The sequence below is a fragment of the Pocillopora verrucosa genome, chromosome 1 (assembly GCF_036669915.1).
Source record: "Pocillopora verrucosa isolate sample1 chromosome 1, ASM3666991v2, whole genome shotgun sequence".
NCBI classification, from domain to species: domain Eukaryota; kingdom Metazoa; phylum Cnidaria; class Anthozoa; order Scleractinia; family Pocilloporidae; genus Pocillopora; species Pocillopora verrucosa.
In genome coordinates this window covers 14,430,515-14,454,758 of record NC_089312.1, presented here as the reverse complement: position 1 = coordinate 14,454,758, position 24,244 = coordinate 14,430,515, and the positions used below count along the sequence as shown (strand labels likewise).

The 24,244-nt window shown below is 36.7% G+C and overlaps 1 protein-coding gene and 1 long non-coding RNA gene across 2 annotated transcripts; one reads left to right on the top strand and one right to left on the bottom strand.

Annotated features, from left to right (window-relative positions):
* The first annotated feature begins 962 nt into the window (after positions 1 to 962).
* Positions 963 to 4,462, top strand: LOC136277480 (uncharacterized). Its single transcript, XR_010715902.1, has 4 exons — positions 963 to 1,026; positions 1,519 to 1,592; positions 1,820 to 1,873; positions 4,170 to 4,462. It is a non-coding gene; the product is annotated as an uncharacterized lncRNA (long non-coding RNA).
* Positions 4,463 to 11,953: 7,491 nt separating this feature from the next.
* LOC136277428 (fibroblast growth factor receptor-like 1) lies at positions 11,954 to 20,377 on the bottom strand. Its single transcript, XM_066159474.1, has 7 exons — positions 20,208 to 20,377; positions 17,966 to 18,259; positions 17,549 to 17,584; positions 15,359 to 15,643; positions 14,774 to 15,142; positions 13,981 to 14,037; positions 11,954 to 12,389 (listed from the first exon to the last, which is right to left on the bottom strand). Exons 1-7 carry the CDS (start codon positions 20,290 to 20,292, stop codon positions 12,082 to 12,084), a joined length of 1,434 nt encoding a protein of 477 aa, XP_066015571.1. The 5' UTR covers positions 20,293 to 20,377; the 3' UTR covers positions 11,954 to 12,081.
* Positions 20,378 to 24,244: the final 3,867 nt, after the last annotated feature.

The window sequence follows — 24,244 nt, the reverse complement described above, 5'->3', positions numbered from 1 at the left end:
AATAATAAAAAAAAACAATGGAACAAGCGGATAGCAGAGTCTGTTAAGTTTGACACGCTACTGAATGCGTTCGCGGGAACAGCAGCGTGTCAAACCGAAACCAAAACTTCAGCGAGAACAATTTAACTTCACAAATTTCATAATCTATCTTAATTGGCTGAAATAGTTCAAACAGTCAAACTTACTTAAAAGGCACAACTGAACAAAATGCATAACTAGCTTAATTGTTTCAACGAAACAAAATGCATAACTTAGCAAAACAAGTTTCCGATGCCGAGAACACCAGAACGCCAACATAAAACGCAGGAAACTGATATTAACAAGTTATAAGTACTATAAGAGTCACTTCCGTTTGATAATGAGGAGGGTTCGCCAGAGTCACAGAAAGAATGACAGGTTTATTTTCTCACACAAAGAAAAGCTTCCCGAATGATAGACAACCGGCATACAAGGCGGAAGTCTTAAAAAAAACCTAGAAGCATATCTGCACGTACTCAGGCTCTTGTAATGATAAAATCTAGGTTTTTATTTACACCTATATTGTACAAGTTTTACGTGTAAGTAAAAGGCATGCGAAAATCATTTAAAAGGTATTGGGAAATGTTATCGCTTATGCACAATGTTTTCATATGGTTTTCAATGATTCCTTGAAGCTTAAATGCAAAAACTCTTGTAAGCAAGCATGCACACTAAAGCCTTGACAGTGATTTGTGATTAAAACGACCTAATTAAAACTCAGGCCTCTAAAGGCGCACCCAATGAATCATCTAAATATCAAAAGGATCAGTATTTGCGTTGTTGGGGTTCCTCGTTGAATGGACCCCTGCATAATAATCCCAGATCTTATCAGCCTTATCAATACTTACTAATCAAGGTTTTTTTTAAGAGGATTTGAAACAAGGGTCGTGAACTTCATCAGAGTCTTGAAATCAATATGGTATACCATAGACTTTTCTGTAATGTGTTCATTTGTGATTCAAGTATGGGTATAAAAATTGTTGCCGTATTTCGTCAACGTTTCGTGAGGTAATGATGTGTTTAAATAAATTTTCTACATACGTTCTGCCACAGATTTAATTAGGGAGTCACGACAGCTATGCTGTCTTAAACGGCGCCAGATCTTTTCTGTCAGCAAAACGTGAGAGGGGAGCGTAGAGTTCGAAGCAGAAAAGTGGATAATTTGCCCAAGGGGATCCCACTTTCAGACTGCGCAAAATTTTGGAATTTTATAAGTGATTATGAACGATAAATTCGTATCGGCACCATAATTTAGGGAGGTTTTGTGAACGCATTATCAGTTTACAACTTGTGAACCATTCCTGTAATCTACCTGGATATTTTCTTTTGAATTAATCGAGTCACACTCTCGGAATTTCATCAGTAATTTACAACGATAAATTCGTATATGTAACACAAGTGAAGCACACGTTAAACTTTCCATACGATTTTAGGAAACTATATTTAATTGACTCTCGATAAATTGACCTGCCATAACGCATTGATTTTATTATTTTGTAGCCCCAAAAGCCCGGCTTATGACTCTAGAGGTACTGAACTTGATTTTTTACACAAGGCACCCTTGAAGAAGGAAGGTTAGAATAAAATGATTGCTTTTACGACCGTACATTGCACCCAGTTTACATAATTATGTAGATAATTGCTTAAAAATTACCCATTATTCAGAAGCAAAGACACGTAAGTAATATGCTTCTGCTTTATTTTTATTGTAAGGGGTTTCTTTTTATGTAACATATATCCATTCCTTTAATTTCCTCCTTAACCTGCCTGCAAATAATTAAGTTTTATGTTTTAATTCAAGAGCGAGAAGATAAAACAGAAGCGTTGTAGAGTTCTCTTTACAGACTGAATTCAGGTGAGAACATCAGTAAACTAGTTGATATCATAAGCTCCTCCTGAACCTTTAATTTTATTGCCCTAGTCTTTTTCACAAAGCCTCTTTTATATCTCTGTGTGCCAGCCAGTGATTAATATCTCAGTGAATAGATATGCCATATTTCATCAGTCTCTTTAAATTCCATCCTTAAGTTTTTTTGCATTTACTATTTTAAAATTCATAAATGGCATTCTCTTTTCATCCATGTTAAGAGATATTACATATTTCTTACACTAAAATCTGAATCATGAAGTCAACTTAATTTCAGTGAGTTTGAAACTTCATTGTACATAAGAAAACTTTACTGGAGTATGTTACATTTATTTGCTGTCTTTCTGGTACATATGATTACATAACCATTTAACTTTTGAGATTTTATTAGTAATTCTCTTTACTGTCTGCCATACAATTCATGTGATGTTTGTGTGGAGAATTTGGAATTGGATCAACCAATTATCCTCTAATTGATATTTTTTTTAAAATTCTCATTACTCGTCTGCTTGATATTGTACTGATTGTACTGATAGTGTAAGGAGAAATTCTGTCTCGGTCACTAGTGGGACTAAAACAGTTAAAATGTGGGATTTCATTATATTGTAAATTTCTTATACTTTCAAATGTAAAAAAAAATTTGATAAGAATCTGATGTTATGGAATAATGGAAAAACCTGTTGCTGGTAGCTTATGTCTTTAATGTTTAAATATTCATTGGAAATGCTTTTCTTTGAAAGCAGGGATACAGAAGTTTTCGAAGCTGGTAGAAATAAGCTGTTTGCAAGAAATGAAAATCAAACTGACAATCATACCTTAATGCTTGACATGCTTCACTCAAACATGTCAGTTGTGTGTACCTACCATTGTAGAGATGTCTTTCATGAAAAATTTTTTTTTGGTGTGGCTGTTGTTCTTTGTTAATCTTTGTTGCCAAAAAAAGCTGGTAAAGGCACTCAACTTCAATTTTTATGTACACAAAGCACCCTCCAAGGTGGAAGAATAGAAGACCATAGACCAATGTTTACCAGGCACTTGCACTCACCACAATTATAATATTCAAGCAATACTCTACGTATTTAAAACTGATTACCTGATGTCTTCAACCCATTACACCCTAATATCAGCATGCATATTCTCCATACTGTTCTCCATACATTTCCCGATGTGCTGGGAAGGAGAATTTGTTCAACAATCAAGAGGTTCTTCACTTGATTACCATTTCCTTTATTCTCATGACCTTAATGCTTGATTTAGGGATGATATTGAAAGGAAAAATTAGATACTAGTCACTCTCTGAAATTAAAGTGTTAATAACTGTACACATTTTATGTGCTTGCATTTGTCGGCAACAGTAGTTAAGATTGTTATGAAAGCAAACAGATGAACAGAAGACAATGAAATAAAGGAAACTATAAACTTTACCCTATGGTAGAAGAAATTATCACAGAATACTTAAGAAAGGAAACTTTAATTGTGCTAGCCAACTTCCTCTATTGCCCTTCATGTTTTTGATCAAATAAAATTTAATCAGTAGTAGGGTTTGATTACACTGTGTTAAATCACCAGTGTGGACTTGATTCTTCTCAGATGTCAGCTGTTAAAAGATGGATACTAAAAATAGATGACCATAAGAAAAAGTACACATCTTGAAAAAAATCACACTAAAGTAGTGGCATGATTGATTTGTGATATTTAGAATGACAAAAGCAGGAAAAACACATAGAGCTTTTTCCTATTCACTAGTAAGTTTACTAGATTTCGAATTGTACATTCAAACTGTGTGAAATTAAATTTATCCGTATCATGCTTCATCATGGTTTATTTACATGGAAAAGTAATTGTTATTGTAGCTTCACAGATGTTTTCATTGCTGTCACAACTAACATATTCATAACAAAGTTTCATTTAACATAGAATGTTTCAAGAACTTTCTTTCTTTCTCTCCAACACTATTTACTATTTTTGAAGCACTATTAACCCTTTGCACCCTAACATCAGCATGCCAACTCTCCATACTGTTCGCAATACACTTCATTATGTGCTGGCAAGGAGAATTTATTTTTAACAATCAAGAGGTTCTTTAGTTTATTATTATTGCCTTTATTCTCATAACCTTAATGTTTGATTCAGGGGTGATATTGAAAGGGGAAATTAGATGATAGTCAATATCAGAAAATTAATTGTTAAAGGAAGAAGGTTACTAAAAACATTATAACTTTGATTCAAGCAGCCAAGTATTTGAATATGTGAGTAACATTTGATGTTTTCACATGTAACACAGGATGATCAAGCTGAAGATGGCCTCAAAAAGGAGTGAACTCGACTGTAACAAATAGGTCACTACTTTAAATTTGAAACTTGAGCACTTGGTAAATACAACTTGGCTTGCAATTCTGATGATTACAGTTTGATGAGGTAATTGAAATGTCAGTCCCCAAGCAGGAACCACCCACATGACCTGTATAGTCATAAGCTATGAGATACCTTGAGGCAAATGTATTTGTGTCAGTGGAACTATTGTAAGTACAGTACCACCTAGTGACAAAAATTAATAATTTCCTGTAAGTATGAATATTTGAGAGAAGTTATAGTGGTAACCAACCCTTTTTTGTTAAAATGCATAGGATTTGATGATTGTAATGTATATCTCTTAGCTTTTAAACTTTCAACTTTGTATTTATTTAATTGTAACTGTTTACCATATTTATTTCTTTCTACCTCAAGTCCTCAAAAGTTGATACAGGTTATCTGATTTTCTTTGTTTGTTTCTTTGTGTGATTACATAATTTTGCTGTGTAAGTTGCCACATTGTAACATGTAATATTTTTATTTGAATTGCATTTGCTCAAACTTTCATTAATGCATGGTGTTTCTTATCAATACTCATACCCAGACTAAACATTGATGTAAGGAATTGGTCACAAGATATGTGAGTTTGAAAGGGTGGGAAACTGGAAAAGCAAAGATTCCCCTTTAATTAGGACTGAAATTAAAGTGGGCTCTGCTACTTTAATTCATGTTTTTACTTTGACCTGCATGAAAGTTAAATTAATTGGCATCTGCATAATGCACAAAGCAAGAATATAAATGACTTAGCTAAATAGGTTATAAAATTGAAATAAGAAAGTTGTGCAGACCATCTTGCCTTTTATCCTTCTCTGGATATTAATTTTACTCAAATAACAAAGTCACTATCAGTCTCTCTCACTCCCACTTTCCACTGAGCTTATGGAAAGATGATAACCTCAGTATTTTTTTGAATGAAGAAAGGAAAGCCTGCCCTCTTACTACAGATAGTTCTTTTGTGCATCATTAGAACACAACTAGTATTATTTGTACATGAAGTTGATTGTTCTAGGTAGGCTAACCTATCAAATTAGTTGGGAAAATTTCTTTGTTTGACTCTTTTTTACCTGACAAACCTAAGCTGTATAAATCGAAACTTGAAATTTATTTCTTCTCCTTTTGAGGTGTGCATCAAAATTTTGAAGTCATGGCAGGCTTGAAATACAGGTTTATAAGAAATCTGCATGTGTGTGTGTTTTCAACATATAAAACTGGTAAAAAGGTTGCTTAGCTTTTTTCATCAACACACATTTCTTTTTCTAAGAATCTTGTTTATTTGGCCTATGCTGAGTTCTAATTTTTCAAAAAAATTTTACATTCTTTTGAATATTCTTAGATCTCCTGGTATCAGTTAATATTCATGTAACTAAAATAATTACATCAAATCTTGCAGATGTTTGGTACATTTTCCACTGATCCTACTGACATTTCATCATGCCTAGGGATTCGTATTGGCTCTAAAAATATAGTGAAATTAAATATTTGTGCTCAGTCTATGCATCAAATATTTGCAATAAAATATTGTATCCTTCTTAAAACTAGTTTATCAGAATAAGAATGAGTTACCAGGCACGAGTATGGCTTTCACAATGATAGTTTCCAAGTTTGAAAAAAGTCACTGCCTACAAAAATCCTCTGTTCCTTTACCTTGACAGCCCAACCTCATCAAAAAATTGGCAACAGGAGCGATTAGCAAATTAACAATACAGACAAGAGAGCCTATTCCCACATATACCCTCCTCAATCCTGTTTGCTTACTAAGGACACAACATTTCAAACATGATGTATGTTTCCCTGACTAATTATTTTGTAATGGTGTTTACAAATTGTGGAAAATAGTTGGGATGAAATATAATATAACAACTTGCCCGTAGATAGTCAAATGAATACTTTTAACATATCCATAAAAATTTATTGTTGTGTTTCATGATAACAGTTGCAATAACTCTACCTTCCAGTAAATTCAACTATTTGCAAACATGAGAAAATACCATCAAAAATTTTTCAACCCATTTCATATAGCAAACAACATCAACTCACATTTAAACTAAAGAGAAAACTTGATTGATGTTTGGGATTGATTGCTGTGATGTAAAAATGAAATCCAGGTATTATCTCAAGTTTTCCATAAAATATAATGTCTTCATCATCGAATCCTAAGTCTCTCTTTGTCATCGAGTTTGAATCACGACATTTTAGCTCTAGCTTGTCTTCTTTTAAAGCAAACTTTTGCAGCGTAAGAAACATGTTAGACAAATTTCATACTTCATTAGCTCGAGTTACCAAGATCATGGGCAGTTGGCTTAAAGAAACCTACATTTTAAGTAGTTACATCAGAGGTTACGGAATAATTTAACAGAAAGAATCTCTAAAACGCGCCGTGTATTTCCAGCCAGAGGACAATCATGAAACAAGCAGTCGTACCTGGAAACTTCAACAGAAGATATAAGAGAAGCCCATACGATTCTGGCGTCTTGATTTACTAATTCACTGTTATCACGTCTATACTCTTCAATCGACTGGTGATGTCTGGACTCGAAGTAGTTTACCGTCGTTTCATTCAGTTTTGGCTCATTTTCCCAAACCAAAATTATCAGTCACGCTCAAAAGAATATAATTTCAACTGATGCTGACATCGCACACTTCCTCTGAATTAAGAACCACAACGGAGGTCCTCAGCTGCTTGAAGATACCGCTGACTAGAATGCGTTTTATCGCAAGTTGTGAGAACGTTGTCCCCGGCTTCGAGACCTCGCCAATTCTTCCCTTCCCTCCCCATCCCCCGGACTGGTCTCTTCATCCCCTTGAAGAAACTCTCCTACAGCCAGTGCTGAAGAGTTTTATTACAGTTTTTATTTTTATGAGGGGCTAGAAAATAAATCAACAAGAGCTCCGCTTTTAGGCTTGGCTAAATCTATATATTAAAGAGATGTCAGTGACAGTCCATGACGAATAAACTGACCATACACAATTCAAACCTTTCCTTCTCCGTGCCAAATTACCTATTACATCTAATTCTCCTCTACATTCCCCAATACGGTGGACTGACGACCTGGAAATAAAACACAAATATCACAGGTTCACGGTGCAAAAATAACAAACTTCTCAAATGATGTACTAGATAAATATGTCAAAGTTCACGAGTTGGGCGACGTGTAGTGAGAGTGGGGGTATGGAAATAATTAAACCAAGGGTAATAGAGGTGGTAATGAAATTCTCCATCACCAGACAACAATGACAAAGTCCATCTAACCTTTATATAGGTGGAGAAAAATCTTGCCTACGTTATTGTCTCGAATCTCGAATTTCTCTTGGATCTAAGCTGGAGCCCTGAAATCTCCAAATAAAACTTCTTTCTTAGGGATTTCCCTCAAAATTCTACTTCAGCCTTTTTCTATTCCCTCGTGCTAAAAACACTTGTTTCTCACAAATCCTTGACTATTCTGAATACAATATCACTACCAGCCGAACTCAATATCACTTACACCGAACTCAAACGGTAGTTTTGGTATGGAATTACGTTGCATAACAGAAACACCGTTCTAAAACATCGTGACAGCTTTATTTCATGAAAAAAAAAGAAAATTGTACATATAAACCTTTTGATGTCACAAGCACCATTAGAATCGATGACTACTTTTAAATTTGTATACGAATATCTCGCCACAGCATTTGGCGTGAGATGGCTGAAATGGCTTCTACCAAGAAAGGACGAATTCTTGCTGCTATTGTTGTGCCGGGATGTTTTATCCTCGAAAAGTATTCCTAGGAGATTCTCTGGCAAAGTGTTAACCTTCTCATTTGACAAAGGATTTCCTGTTATTATAGCCAACAAATCTTTTTTCTTCATATTTTGCATTTTTTGTATAACGCAACTTTTTAGCCGTATATCAATATTTCAATGGAATATACATGTATCCACATTATTTCCTTTTCATCAAAATTTGATCTTTTTTATCTCCATTTTCAATTGTCGCCACGGATATCTAAGAAAATGCAGTGACCATGCGCAACTGCTTTACCATGGATGGAAATGTTAAAGAAATCTCCAACAATGAACCTGACTCTGTGACCCGTTTACGAAATTCACGGCACTTTAAAAAGAAACTGCAAAATTACTGTCTCGCATTTCATAACTCGCCAGTAATGTGTGGCTGAGTTTAGGCTGAACAGCCATACTGAAAAAGAAAAAACACAAACTTAATGTTAGAAGATGAGGTTTAAAGATAAGTACTTCCTACAAATTGTCCTGAAGGTTGTCAATGTCGTTCGCAGAGTCCTCGTCCTTTTTGACAAGTGGTCGTGCGCCCCTTCAGGGAACTAAATTATCTGGTCATCCGACTTCCTTATGAGCATCTTAAACGCAAGTGTAAAGATAAACTAAAATTCTCGTCACGCCCCGCATAACGTGATTGATTCGCGATCGTTTGCTTAGACAAGTTAGTAAATGGCCACTGCATGGATGTTACAAAATTGCCATTGCAAGTCAGTAAGTTGCCAGAGCAAATTACTTAATCAGGGGTCATCGCAAGTTACTGAGCTGCACCTGCAAGTTATAAGAATACCACAACAAGATATTAGAGTGCCATTAGAAGTTAATAAGTTTCTATAGGGAGGTACTAAAATAACATGACAAATTCCTAAATTACCATTGCAACGTACTACATTGCCACTGCTATTGGTTAGCTGCTGGAGTAAGTTACTAAATTGCTAATGCAATTTACTAAATAGCCATTTCAAGGTACAAACAATACAAAGGCAAATTCAGTCTTAAATTGCCTTTGCAAACCGTACTAAATTGCCACTGCAAATCGCTCAGTTGCTATTGTAAGATACTGAAATACCATGGCAAGTTATCAAATTGCTTTTGCAAGTTACTAAATTACCATGGCAAGTTATGTGTCCATTGCAAGTTACTAAAATGAGATGATAAATTCCTAAATTGCCATTGCAACATACTACATTGCCACTACAAATTGCTTAGTTGCTGGTGTAAGTTTCTAAAATACCATGGCGAGTCAATAAATTGCTAATGCAATCTACTAAATAGCCATTACAAGGTACAGGAATACAAAGGCAGATTCTTAAATTGCCTTTGCAAACTACTAAATTGCCACTGCAAATTGCTCAGTTGCTATTGTAAGATACTGAAATACCATGGCAAGTTATCAAATTTCTTTTGCAAGTTACTAAATTACCACTGCAAGTTACTAAAATAAGATGGCAAATTCCTAAATTGCCATTTCAATTGCTATTGCAAATTGCCAAGTTGCTATTGCAAGTCACTAAAATACCATTAAAAGGTATTAAAAGAAGATAGCAAATTTCGAAATTGCCATTTCAAAGTTCTCAATTACCACTGCAAATGACATGTTACTAAAATACCATGGTAAGTTACTAGATTACCTTTGCAATTTACTAAGTTACCATTGCAAGTTGTTATGTTATCATTGTAAGGCACCAAGTGATGCCATGCAAGTTTAGGTTGCAATTGCAAGTTGCATGTCCTTATGTTGCCATTGCAAGTTACCAAGATGTGGTCCGAAGTAAGCAACTTGCACGCCAAGTTACGAAGTTGCGAACCAACAAACAAACAAAAGAAAAAAGCACAGTCAACGGTAACGGTTAAATTCAACTTTCCATTAAATTATCGTTAGGAGGGTTAGTTGGATAACATATTAAAAAAACTCACAAGGCTGTTGGTCATGAGTTGGAAGAATTGGAAGAGCCTCTGTGAATTACAAAGAAAAACCCTCAGTATATGCGAGTGAACTAAATGGCATTAAGTGATTTTTCTTGAAAATACAACCTAGACAAATAATTTCATCAGGAATTAAAAAAGCATACACTGAGAGAGAGTATAAGCTAACAAACTCTGTATATCTTTTACCTTATTCATACATTTCCTTATTTTCTATACATATGCAGTTGTTTTTATGGTTACCCGTTATTTGCATTTTATCACTCGATCATAATGCTGGTCATGTGGCCGGAGTATATCTCTAACAGTCATTTCCATCAACCCCTTCAGTGAACATGTTTCACAACATAGGGATTTGTATGAGGAAAAGTCCAACAAATTAAAATAAAACGAAACAAGCGTGTCTCTGTTCAAATACCAAAACTGGTCATCTGCTACCTCAATCAGATTCAAAACTAAAACCAGTTGCGACTTGGTCACCCTCGTTTTCCCGCACTTCATGCAGTTTGCTTGTTTTTACTTCGAGTTCGCATTAGATGCCTGCCCGTGATATTTTTCTTCCTTCCTACGACATAAAGTCCTGTTATCAGTTAATCAAAACTATAACAAAATTTGAGAAAGAAGCTGGACATCATTTGTACGTTTTCATAAAAAATAACCTACAGTTAACTCGGAGAATGCGAGTCAACAACGCGCGCACATGACGCGTTCTGTTCACAGTTACAAGGCCTGACGTGTTAACTGTCCCTTTGACTAAGACATAGTATGATGCTACTCTGGTTTAAAGATTAAATGAATGTGACCGAGAAGTTACAATTCATAAACCCAACGTTTCGACACTCCTGTCTAGTGCCTTCATCAAGGGTGATAAAATTGCTGCGACAAGAGGTATTTTAAAATGCTCACTAATTAGCTGCCCTTTTTTCAGACGAGGTGTAAGTGGGCGTCAGATGATAAGCCGCCGTCATCACGATTTAACTGTCCTATTACACTGTCCAATTACAAGCATGACTCAAACATTGTGCGATTAGCGCTAAAATCGGGCTGGTGATAACCAATCATAGTAGATGCAAAGTTGCATACTTTGAAAGTTAAATTTGGAGAACGACCTTCAAAAGAAGGCTGATACGAAGGAGGGACACCGAGGTAAAGCCCGGCCCAGCTCCACTCCCCCGACCCATGTTCGCACTCCTTCCTCTCCTCCCTTAATGTTTCCTTCTATTAACCCTTTTGTCGCTCAAGTCCTTTGACCTTGTTCTATTTCCCTTTGCTCTTTTTTTTTTTTTAACGATTCACATCATGACGTTTCTTGTTTCAAACCCACAAGGTACTTTATTTCAAACAAAATCAATCAAAAATAACATTTTAACTATGGATGAAATTGAAACGCACGAGGAAATAAGTCAAAGAAAAAACACTTAAGGTGTGAGAACCGTTTCCTACTAACATCTCCTTGAAGCCGTCCATCGTTGCGTGACGAGACCAAACATGCTGCAGAAAAGAGCGGTCCCTTCGGTAAGGAAACTGGTTCTAACAACTAAAACGTTGATCCTTTCCCTTCGACGGTTGTAGAAAAAACTAACCGAAACTGAACTGAAGAATTGAATTTGAACAAAGCCTGACAAACCCTTTTGTGTTTCTTTGAGGGTATGCAGTTTTATTCATTTATTCTGCTAAACTGAAATTCTGCTCATGGTTAATTTACTATGTTTGTTACATCCATTTTGAAATCCGTTGGATCTTTGCAATCTGACAGGCTCTCGTCGTGCGATTTATCCACGAATCGCACCACTTTATGTTCTAAATCGCATCTTTTTCCAAGCCAATGAGACAACTTAATTATAACACATCAACCATTCAAGGCTTATTTAAAGAAATCCATCAAATCGCATGGAAAATGAAAGACAGCTTTTACAACTTTTTCCAAACCAGCTCATCACTGAATCAATAAAATATTTGTAGAGACTGAAATAATCTATATTTGAGCGACTGTATTTTTGCGATTTCCAAATAGATGTAAAAAAGTGATAACTGCTCTTCGTGTCGGGCAATTTTAGATGTCTTGCTGTTGTTTTTACCCCCTCGGTCTTTTTTCTCTTTTAACTTTACTTTTGAGTTCCTCTTTTATGTGGCTTTTTATCTACAATCACTTAGTGCCAAAATCATTCCCGAGTCCTTTTAGGTCTGGCACTATTACGTACTCATTTGACTGGACTACGTGCTTCGCTTGAAGTGAATCGATGTTGTGTCGGCTTTTCATCGTTGCGGACGAGCTCGCTCGGCCTTTCTTCACCTGCCAATAACAGAGACCGGAAGCTATGATCAACATAACGACCACGCCCACTGAAACTGCGATTACAGCCGCCGGGTATCTTATTCTATCAGTCCAACCCATTGACGTCTGCGTAACTGCTTCACTTTCAGAACTGATGGATGTCAGGTTAACAGTAGAGCCTACACAAGAATGAACCAAACATATATATCTCTCCATCTTGAATGAATTCCCTCCTTTCCCCCAGCACTACAAAGGTTGCTTAAAAATTGCCATAATTCCAAAAAGTTGCTACTTAAAATTTGTTGATATCTATATATAAATGTTAATTTATAACCTTATTTTTCGCCTTCACAATAGTTGCTAACAACACCGGTCAAGAAACTCAGCTTTAAAGGGTTGCTCGCAAATATGGGCGAAATTTAAGAATACTCTTTAGTTAAACGGAAGAAAACACATGGTTCATTTGACGTCTTACCGAAAGTCATTTTAGCCGATTATCTGTTAAAATCTTAGATAAGGATCTCAATAGGCCTGCGAAATGTTGTCACGTGACAAGTTATGTGTTCAAAAGGTTAAAAAACAATTCATAAAATTCGTGTAAATTGAAGTTTTCTATGAAATCGTTGACTTTTTCGTCCTTTATATGTGCTCTAAACTTATATTTTGCTCAAAGATTGTCGAGAAAGGCGAGAATTCCTCGAGGTTGCTACAACCGCAAAAAGTTACTCCAAACGCCAAAAGTTGCTCAAATGTTGCTGAACACAATCAGGACAGACCTACTCTCAAATATCAAATGAGCGCTAATACCTATTGAGCTACGAAGCGAGACAAATTTCAGTAGGTAGTTCCGCGTAAAGGGATCTGACTACAAATAGTAAGTTGTTGGTTTGATCTGAGGGTGACGAAACAGCAAGTAGCGAATGAATATCTACAGGTTATTAGTAATTGAAGTCGTCGTAACAAAGAAGGGTAAAAAATCTGGTTTCGACTGGTATTGAGCTCATCTTTGCCAAATGCGACAAGGGAACTTTACCTTCAACAAATCCATCAAAAATTCTTTGAGATAGGCGTTGTGTGTTTTTTACAGGAAATAAAACGTTTCGATAATTCTGTTTGATACCAAAGTCATTCCCTCAGGCCAGAATTAAGCTCCTGTTTAGTTAGAAAAAATACGAACAAGAAGGCTTCTTGATACATGTTATATCGCATTTCAGTGTTTCATTTGCTCGGCAAGATGGAGAGAATCATGAAAGGAAGAGATCCACAAATACAAAGGTGCATCCAACGAAAATATGGTCATCCTTATTTGCAGCAACCATCAGTCAAGATTTTCATGAGCTTTTCTTATATTTAGTGCGCACGTGGTGTACCACGTGGCGTGTGCATGCTTAACAATTGGCACACCTGGCGACCATTCATAATTTATAGCCTGGAGCTAGGGGCAGAGGATTTTGAGGGCGGATCACATAGTCTTCTGGGGGAACAGAGGGGGGGAATACAAAAAACTGACTGCTAATTAACTGCCAGTGAGAGGGAATCAGGTGAATTTTATTGTGACGCAGACAAAATCCTCCAGGCCTCCTCTTTCCAGGAAGCCCCCCTCCCCAGGGTGCCCCCCCCCCTCCCCAGGATGACCAGTAATTACCGGTCTTTTAGTAACGATACGTACCCGAAATGTGAACGATGGTGCTTCTTTTTTCAATGAGATAGAGAAATTACAAATGTTATTTTAAAAAAATGAATCCTATCCGTTTTCACGGTTACACTTACCATCTGTGGTGCTTTCAGTTTTCTGAAGTTCGGTTAGTTTTGCTTTATCTTCACGAACTAAAAAAGTGAAAAAAAATGAGTTATGCTCAGTTGGAAACAATTTTCAGCAAATTATCAGCTATAACAAAGCAGTCGCTTTTTTTAATTGGCCCGTGTTTGATTTACTAACGCCCAAGTGGAACTGAACAGAGTCAAGACACAAACACTGTAACTGAGTGTTCTAAACCCAAATCAAAGTGACTGAAACGGCCACAGGCCGCTCGGTAGCGCAAGCTTTTTCGACTAAATACAGCACGTAGTCGTGCAAAAATCGACCCTCCGTGATTCCCGAGACGAAGGAGACTCTCAAGAAAAGAAAGCTGTTTACGAGCGGTTCATGGACAATAAAATACACTTAACGGATTAACCCTTCACCCCCTGACATCAGTATCCACATTCTCCATACTATTCACTATACATTTCGTAAGGTGTTGACATGGAGAACTTGTTGGATAATCAAGAGCTGCTTTACTTGGTGATCATTTCCTCTATTCTCGTCACCTTAATGTTTGATTCAAGGGTGATATTATAAGGAGAAATTATATGCTAGTCGCTCTTAGGGGTTAAAAGGTTAACAAATAAATTCCATGTTGCCGTGCGTCTGTTCAGTAACATATCACAGATGACATCAAAATGTGGTAAGAAAAACAGCTGCTATGAGCACATCACAGAAAGCCCCTAAAATCTGATCATAATAAAGTGAATGATAACAAAAATTAATAAGAACCAGTAATCTTATTATAGTTTTACCTACCAATGTTTTGGACAATGATGTAAGCATGTTCGGATGCGAAACCAACAGCATTTCCCACAATGCAAGTGTATTTGCCTTCGTCCCTCTTTGTGACATTTAACAAAGTCAACTTCACTACGTGGAAATCAATCTTTACACCACTTGATGGCATAATTACATGTTGGTCTGCATCTTCTTTATTCACGATTTCGTAGTGAGGAATTTCAATTGAACCGTTTGTCGAACTGTTGAAACTTGTAGGAAACGACCTTAGCCACTGGAAATGAGGCATGGAATCACTTAATGCTTTGCATGTAAAGCTGGCATTCTCTCCTCGATAAACTGTGACATTTTCCATGGGTAGAACGACTGGTTCAGCACGAGCTCGTTCTAAAAAATTGAAAAGAGAATACTGTCAATACTGTCAATGTAACCCAAAAACACCCATTGTTTCGTTACTTGTAATGTTTATTTTAATTTGACTTTTTAAATGGGATTTATATTGACCACAAGAGTTTGAAGATTCTTTTTCTCAGATAAAGAAAACCATGAGTACTCTTCAGAGTCTGTGTCAGCTAGAAAAATTTGAAGGATTTTTCCTCTTACCATGAACGTATACTTTGTATGTATGATTAATCCATCCGTATGAGTTGCTCACATTACACATGTATGACCCAGTGTCAGAGGGAACCAAGTCCTTCAGTCTCAACAAGGTTGTCCTTCGACTCGAATAAAGTTTCCTTTCCTTAAACAATTTTCCGTCTTTATACCATTTCACGGTAGGACGAGGGTTTCCATCGGCAGAACAGTCCATCCGAACAGAGTTTCCAACGGGTACTCGAAGAAGGTTGCGCCTCATCTTGCTTTGCGGTACCGTTAATCTTGGAGCAGCTGTGAAGCGAAGAACAGCCACAGCATTTGAGCGTTGAACTTCTCGACAACTGCCCGGAAGCCACCCCTTACTAACACATTTCAAGTTAGAGTCTAAACATTATTTTATTCTAAGTGTTCTACAGTACTGATCTTTTGATGATAGTTCAGAGTTTTATCACATGCGGGGCAAAATTACTGAATGCAGATTTGCTGAGACAGAGAGTATTTTTTTCTTAATCACGTGGGCACTATTGGTAATCAAGAGGGCATGATTGCTTGATGCTGATTGAGCCATATTGCTGTTTGCGGCAAGGATTTATTGATTGCAATGTAACTGAATGAAGCCATGCATGTAACATTGATAACTGTATTCTGTGAATAAAGTGTTGATTGAATCTCTTTAAGAGTTACGTTTTTTTCGACATCTGTGGCGGCATTGAAAGGGCCTCATTGCGTTGACATCGTTCGCAAATGCAATTTCCTCAAATATTTTGGAGGAGTGAGGTACCACAGGAATCAGAGCAATTACTGTAAATTATATTACTGCTTTAATGTCTTTGTGAAGAATTATTTTTAAAACATTTTTTAAGAATCTAAACTAGTGAGCAGCACTCTGCGAACAGTAGTTGTAAAACTTCTTAACTCTCCGACGTGTTTCGTCTAACTGTCGTGGACTTCTTCAGGAAGTTTGTCAAGTTAGCACTAAATTTAAACCATGGCCCCTACATATTTTTCTATCCTTGCTTTTAAAGTGTTCAAAATTGTTCACAACTTCGCCTGTTCCTTTTCGTAAGTCCAGCCAAGCCTATATGGTCATTGGCCCCAGTAAAAGCCGCTGACTATGATTTATAAATACAGGCGTTTGGTGTTAACTTGTAAAACTCCCTCAAGTCTACGACAGTTAGACGAAACGCGTCGGAGAATTAAAAAGTTTTACAACCACTGTTCGCAGAGTGCTGCTCACTAGTTTAGATAAAAAATGTTTTTAAAAATAATTTAAAATAATTCAGTAATATAATATAATAATTCAGTAATATAATTTACAGTAATTGCTCCGATTCCTGTGGTACCTCACTCCTAAAAAAAAAAAAAAAGAAAAAAGAAAAAGAAAGCAATTGTTAACCATGCCACGACATAACGAACATTTTGGTTGTTTTCCCGCAAATTTGTTAAATCGAAGTTTTCGATACGACGAACCCTCGATGTAACGAACCAATTTCCCCGGTCCTTTGGCATTTCACTGTAACACGTCACTCTGACCCATAACCTGTTTGCCCTTTAACTCCCACAAGTGACCAACATGTAACTTCTCCTAGTATAATATCCATACATTATCCAGCAAACAGGCAATGAGAAAAATCAAACTTATCACTTAGAAGTAACTAACACCAAATTTTCGTTCCTCCAGCATTTATAAGGAAATGCGTGTAGCAGTTAAAGGGGAGAATTAACAATCAGATCTTGGCCGTCTCAGCTCCCGAGTCAATGTTTAACGCACAAAGCGTAGAAAAATTGTGAAATTTACTGGATAACATATGCGATTGCCAAAATATAATTTTTTTTAATCGGATTTACAAAATCTTAACTTGAAAGATTCATTTGATGGGCTTTGTAGATGAGCTTCAACAGTTCATCAATTTTTTTTCAAGAGATTATAATTTCTTGATAATTTTTTTTCATCATCAGTTTTCTTCTCGGAGGGTGTTAATGGAGTTATCCGACAGCCTTACAACAGCCAAAAATTTAGCCGTAACGTTACGTTAGCCGTAAAAGCCATCACCCCATTGAGACTGTCTTCCAGAGGAAGGTTGCTTTTCTCTATTTCAAAGAACATCAATATCGGCTCCTGTATCATCTAAACTGCTTCTATATTCATCTTTCACTAATTTCTTCCGATTAGAAATGAAAGCACATCTGTCTTACCTCCTACTGTAATTTTGTTGGGATTCAGTGTTGGACCTTAAAGAGAAAAACACAAGAAATTATCTAGATGGAAAATGCTTTTGTGATGCAGATTATCTGAGGGCACACACATCTGAATCTTTCTATTCACGTCCTGACAGGATTTTGAACTCCCAGCTGTCTCAGTTAAATACTTTAAGCAATGGTAAAGGAAACATTGCACTTTCGTCAGAAATAACTTTTTGTGATGGCAAGTATGAAATTACCACCTTTTCCCTCCTTATTTGCCTACCTCAGCAACTCCTACTTAAACTGACATCACCTCAGTTTGTCGCACACAACTAGTATAAAAGAACTTTGCTTCCCAGGATACCGCTATAAATCACATGCTTACTTGTACTTTTAAAACAACTCAAATGGTCGCAAATGTTTACTTACTTCCGACAAATAGGTGCATTGTAAAAGGGTTCTTGCCACAGTCATTTACTGCGACACAGGTGTAGAAGCCGGCGTCCTCTTTCTTGGCTCTTTTTATCTTTAGGTATCTGTAGAGTTTTAACCTCAGACGTTGATGACTCAATGGACTGAGCGTCTGATTGTCTTTGAGCCAGTAATACCTTGGTTTTGAGGTCTGACCGACGGTTCTGATCTGGCAAGTGAGTTTAACATCCTCTCCGCTGGTCACCTCGATGACTTTTATCTCGTTTCCTTCCTTTTCACGAATGTTAGGAACTGAAAAAGCAGCAAAATTTTTGTGAGTTCAACCCGAAATACCAAAGATGCCCTTCCTGATCCATAAATAAGATTCACATTACTCGAACACCCGCAATTGCAATATTAATGCTTACATACTAAATTCAGTGTTCTTACTAACGGCTCCCTCATCAGGCGAGCAAACGCGGAAACCCTGATATAACTGTGACGCATCTATCAGCTGACTGCGTCACTTTCCATCGCCAATACTATCATAATTATATACTGACTGACAGGTCACATTTCAGAATATACGTTATGAAGTTCACATACTTCCATAAACACCGGTAACCTGCCCTGTATGATGATTTTTCCACTTCTGTAAATTCCAGTTTTCCAATGAAAGAAAATTCGTAAGTCCTGGTGTTGTACGTTAATAATCTAAATTCACGTTATATCAATCTTTATTCCATGTACCTGATCAATTTTTGAATACAGCGATGATTTGGCCAATGAGAGCCTACAGGGTAAGCAAAAAATCTAACAAAAGCTATCAAAAAGTCGATGATACCTGACTTGAACTTATTTCACGAGATGGAACCAGCTCACTATCTGAGTGAAATTATTTGATTTATGCTTCATTAGAATATATATCTCTAAAAATCGTCTCTTAATGAGTTCGTGGCTGGAACTCCTCTCGGCTAACGAGCTGATTTCAAATGAATAAAGGGGGTTAATTGCTAAAGAAACTATAGTGCTGCGTCGGTGGGAGAGTAAAGCGTCAATCGCTCTGACGAAGGGCTAACGCTCGAAACGTCAGCCTTTAAACTCTTCACGGTGGCCAAGTTACATTATCAACTCAGTTGATAACACTAAATTACCCTGAAAATCATAGTCCCATTTAAATGAATGAAACTTTGTTGACGGTCTAATTAGGAGTTTTGGATTTTGCCTTTCACCACCCCAGCCTTTTCAGAGAATTTGTTTTCTTTAAAGCTTAGGATGCAAACCTAGAACTTAATAATCAAAATATATGTTAATAAATACAGAAAGAATCTTTCAGTTTCATGTTCGCCCACAACACTGGGGTAATTGTTCAGTCGAGTCAAAATTTGTTTACAAAAATAAACGTGAATTTATTCGACGTAACTAGAAAATCCCATCGTACACACCCTATACATCTAAGCCGTACATTAAAATTGCAGAGAAAGAGACAATATCGGAAGCTTTTTTTGGCGACACAAAGCACAAATTGATAATGATATACGTTTACATCATCAAGTTTGTTTTGCAATCCTTAAGACTTCCAGACTCCTCGGTAAACAAAATAGTTGCTATCACAAGGACGTTATCATTTATGGAAATAATAGTTGTTAGCTGTTGATTTCATACTTTTCTTTCGGAAGATCGTAAATCCCCGTCTTCATAACCTCCTCTTGACTGAAAGGCACAAAGTTTGGCGAAAATGGTGTGAGTCTTTTGAATGAAACCAATTTAAATGCAGAATGCAGTCGATTTCCGCTTGAATAGGAAGAGTTAAAATTACTAAACATGCCGCGTATCCGGACTTTTATTTTGAACCTGGAATTCCTACAAATGTGACAAAGAAGAAACTTGGACCATTATCTACTCTTTTTCGATATCATGGGTATGATATGATGATATGATGGCCTTGCTGCCAGGCAAGTAAGGCGAATTCTTTTTTAATGGGCTGCCTGAATGACCATGATGGACTTATTCTTGTTTATGATCATTAATTAAGGTGCAACAATCCACAGTCAATCTAAACATCTTGATGTTGTTTCATCTGGGTATGTACACATTTCATGTTCCATTCAGTGACTAAACTATAGTTGCTTTAATATTTGGATTTAGAGATAACGAGAGATTTTATAAAGTTTCTCCCGAATAAGGCTGAGGATACACTTAGAGCAACAATACCCTTATTCTTGACAGCGGATAAGAAGGAACGTAGATTCACACCAACCTGAACACGCATCCGCGTGCCAATTATCCAGAAAGCCTAGGACAGCAACAAGAATCGCTTTGAATAGGAGAGCACTTAGTATCATGACGATGAAAATACTCCTGTTTTGGGTGATCTCTTGAACAGCTTCCTTGAACAGCTATAATTGTAATTTCGTCTTGAGCCCGTTCAGGAAAGGAGGTGATTGACTGTCAAACAGAGCAGAATTTGGAGCAACCGGATGCTACAGAAGCCAGCGGATTTCCTACTCAGACTGATTTCCAAGCCCTTAAGGTCAAAGATAATGTCATTATTTGAAAGTCATCGCTAGATCACGCACAGAGTCATACCACAATCAAAACATCGAGGTTACATAAAAGTCAAAACTTGCAGACAGTCAGTAGTGAACAAGGTCCCAACGATTCTTACTTATAATAATCACGATATATTACTGAAAAAAAAAATCAGCTTTTATTATTGGCACGCAAATACAACTTCTACATTGTGGCGAGATGGGCTGTTCTGTCTTTGAAGCCTCGGTGTTTTGTGCGAAATACTATTTGGTACAAGTCAAGAAATGGGAGGAAAGTGAAATGCTTGATAAAAAATTTAAAAGGGAGAGTTTAAAATGGATATCTATGACCTGTTTTTCTGATCATGCTGAGAACGTTGTTTTTAGCACATACAGTATTTCGGCTCTCGTCTTATATTCGGCAAACTGATATAAGTCATGTCGAAGTTTCTGTAGGCCGCAGATGTCATATTCTGCGGTTAAAAATAAATATATATTCAATCACTCTGAAAAAAAAAGTCGAGCATAATTTGGTGGTCGTCGTCTGGTAACGTTGAACAACTAACTAATAATAATAATAATAATAATAATAATAATAATAAAAAACAAAGGAACAAGCGGATAGCAGAGTCAGTCAAGTTTCCACGCTACTGAATGCGTCCGTGGGAACAGCAACGTGTCAAACCGAAACCAAAACTTCAGCGAGAACAGTTTAACTTCACAAATTTCACAATCTATCTTAATTGGCTGAAGTAGTTCAAACAGTCAAACTTACTTAAAAGGCACAACTGAACAAAATGCATAACTAGCTTAATTGTTTCAACTAAACAAAATGCATAACTCAGCAAAACAAGTTTCCGATACCGAGAACACCAGAACGCCAACATAAAAGGCAGGAAACTGATATTAACAAGTTCTAAGTACTGATTGAATAAAAACGTCACTTCCGTTTGATAATGAGGAGGGTTCGCCAGAGTCACAAAAAGAATGACAGGTTTATTTTCTCACACAAAGAAAAGCTTTCCGAATGATAGACAACCGGAAGTCTTAAAAAAACCTAGACGCATATCTGCACGTACTCAGGCTCTTGTAATGGTAAAATCTAGGCGAAGTCTAAATTCGATTTTCACACCTATATTATACAAGTTTTATGTGCAGGTAAAAGGCACGCGAAAATCATTTAAAAGGCATAAGGAAATGTTATCGCTTATGCACAATGTTTTCATATGATTTTCAATGATTCCTTGAAGCTTAAATGTAACAACTCTTGTAAGCAAGCATGCACACTAGAGCCGTGACATTGATTTGTGATTGGAATGACCTGAAAATTTAAAACTCAGGCCTCTAAAGGCGCACCCAGCGAATCATCTAAATATCAAAAGGATCAGTATTTGTGTTGTTGGGGTTCCTCGTTGAATGGACCCCTGCATAATAATCCCTGATCTTATCAGCCTTATCAATACTCACTAATCAAGGTTATTTAAGAGGATTTAAAACAAGGGTCGTGAACTTTATCAGAGACTTGAAATCGACATGGTATACCTTAGACCTTTCTGTGATGTGTTCATTTGTGATTGCACTTCAAGCATGGGTATAGAAATTGTTGCCCTATTTCGTCAACGTAATGTAATTGATGATGTGTTTAAATAAATTTTCTACATACGTTCTGCCACAGATTTAATTAGGGAGTCACGACAGCTATGCCTGGGATAACAAAAAAAAACTTCCCTTTTTCCTAAGTATTTTTCGAGTAGCGCATGATATGTTTGCTGTCTTAAACGGCGCCAGATCTTTTCTGTCAGCAAAACGTGAGAGGGGAGTGTAGAGTTCGAAGCAGAAACGTGGATAATTTGCCCAAGGGGCTCCCACTCTCAGACTACGCAAAATTTTGGAGCTTTCATAATGTTGTTTTGTAAACGACGACCAAGCGGACATTTACAAAGTATTTAAACGCGCGCGCTGAGCGATTTTTCAAATTCAGGAAATCTTATATTTCGTCACCTACTCATTATCGTCGCCGTCGTTGCTTTCTTAAAGTCTCTCATACTTTGCCTAAGCGTAGTTTTGTCCACGATCTTTTGGGGAGATGGCAGATCGCTTGCGTTAGCTAACCGAGAATGAGTAATGAAACTAATCATATCTCACAGAGGTGAGAATTCATATAGAGATGTCTGTGACAGTCCATGACGAATAAACTGACCATACACAATTCAAACCTTTCCTTCTCCATACCAAATTACCTATTACATCTAATTCTCTTCTACATTCCCCAATACGGAGGACCGACGACCTGGAAATAAAACACAAATATCACAGGTTCACGGTGCAAAAATAACAAACTTCTCAAATGATATACTAGATGAATATGTCAAAGTTCACGAGTTGGGCAACTTGTAGTGTACATACAAACCTTTTGATGTCACAAGTACCATTAGAATCGATGACTGCTTATAAATTTTTATCCGAATATCTCGCCACAGCATTTGGCGTGAAATATGGCTGAAATGGCTTCTACCAGGGAAAAATGAATTCTTGCTGCTATTGTTGTGCTGAGATGTTTTATCCTCGAAAAGTATTCCTAGGAGATTCTCTGGCAAAGTGTTAACCTTCTCATTTGACAAAAGATTTCCTGTTATTATAGACAACAAATCTTTTTTTCTTTCTATTTTGCATTTTTTGTATAACGCAACTTTTTAGCCGTATATCAACATTTTAATGGATATATATGTATCCACATTATTTACTTTTCATCAAAATTTGATCTTTTTTATCTCCATTTTCAATTGTCGCCACGGATATCTCAGAAAATGCAGTGACCATGCGCAACTGCTTTACCATGGATGGAAATAACAAAACTGCAAAAACACTGTCTCGCATTTCATAACTCGCCAGTAATGTGTGGCTGAGTTTCGGCTACGACTTAACTAAAACAGCCATACTGAAAACGAAAAAACATTAACTTAATTTTAGAAGATGAGGTTTAAAGATAAGTAGTTCCTATAAATTGTCCTGAAGGTTGTGATGTCGTTCGCAGAGTCCTCGTTCTTTTTGACGAGCGGTCGAGTGCCCCGTCAGGGAACTAAATTGTCTGGTCATCTGACTTCCTTACAAGCATCTTAAACGTAAGTGTAAAGATAAACTAAAATTCCCGCCATTAAATTGAATAGCCATTACAAGGTACGGGAATACAAAGGCAGATTCTTAAATTACCTTTGCAAACTACTAAATTGACACTGCAAATTGCTCAGTTGCTATTGTAAGATACTGAAATACCATGGCAAGTTATCAAATTACTATTGCAAGTTACTAAATTACCACTGCAAGTTACTAAAATAAGATGGCAAATTCCTAAATTGCCATTTCAATTGCTATTGCAAATTGCCAAGTTGCTATTGCAAGTCACTAAAATACCGTGAAAAGGTATTAAAATAAGATAGCAAATTTCGAAATTGCCATTTCAAAGTTCTCAATTGCCATTGCGAATGACATGATACTAAAATACCATGGTAAGTTACTAGATTACCTTTGCAGTTTACTAAGTTACCATTGCAAGTTGCTATGTTATCATTGTAAGGCACCAAGTGATGCCATGCAAGTTTAGGTTGCAATCGCAAGTTGCAAGTCATTATGTTCCAAGATGTGGTCCGAAGTTAGGAACTTGCGCGCCAAGTTACGAAGTTACGAACCAACAAACAAACAAACAAAAGAAAAAATTCAACGGTAACGGTTAAATTCAACTTTCAATTAAATCATCGTTAGGAGGGTT

Excerpts from the sequence above, each read along its gene's own strand:
- LOC136277428 (XM_066159474.1), bottom strand. The coding sequence starts at position 20,292 with ATGATACTAAGTGCTCTCCTATTCAAAGCGATTCTTGTTGCTGTCCTA. Across the intron at positions 15,644-17,548 it reads CAACAAAATTACAGTAGGAG|CTGCTCCAAGATTAACGGTA; the intron begins GTAAGACAGATG and ends TTCGCTTCACAG. Across the intron at positions 12,390-13,980 it reads AACTGAAAGCACCACAGATG|GCTCTACTGTTAACCTGACA; the intron begins GTAAGTGTAACC and ends ATTCTTGTGTAG.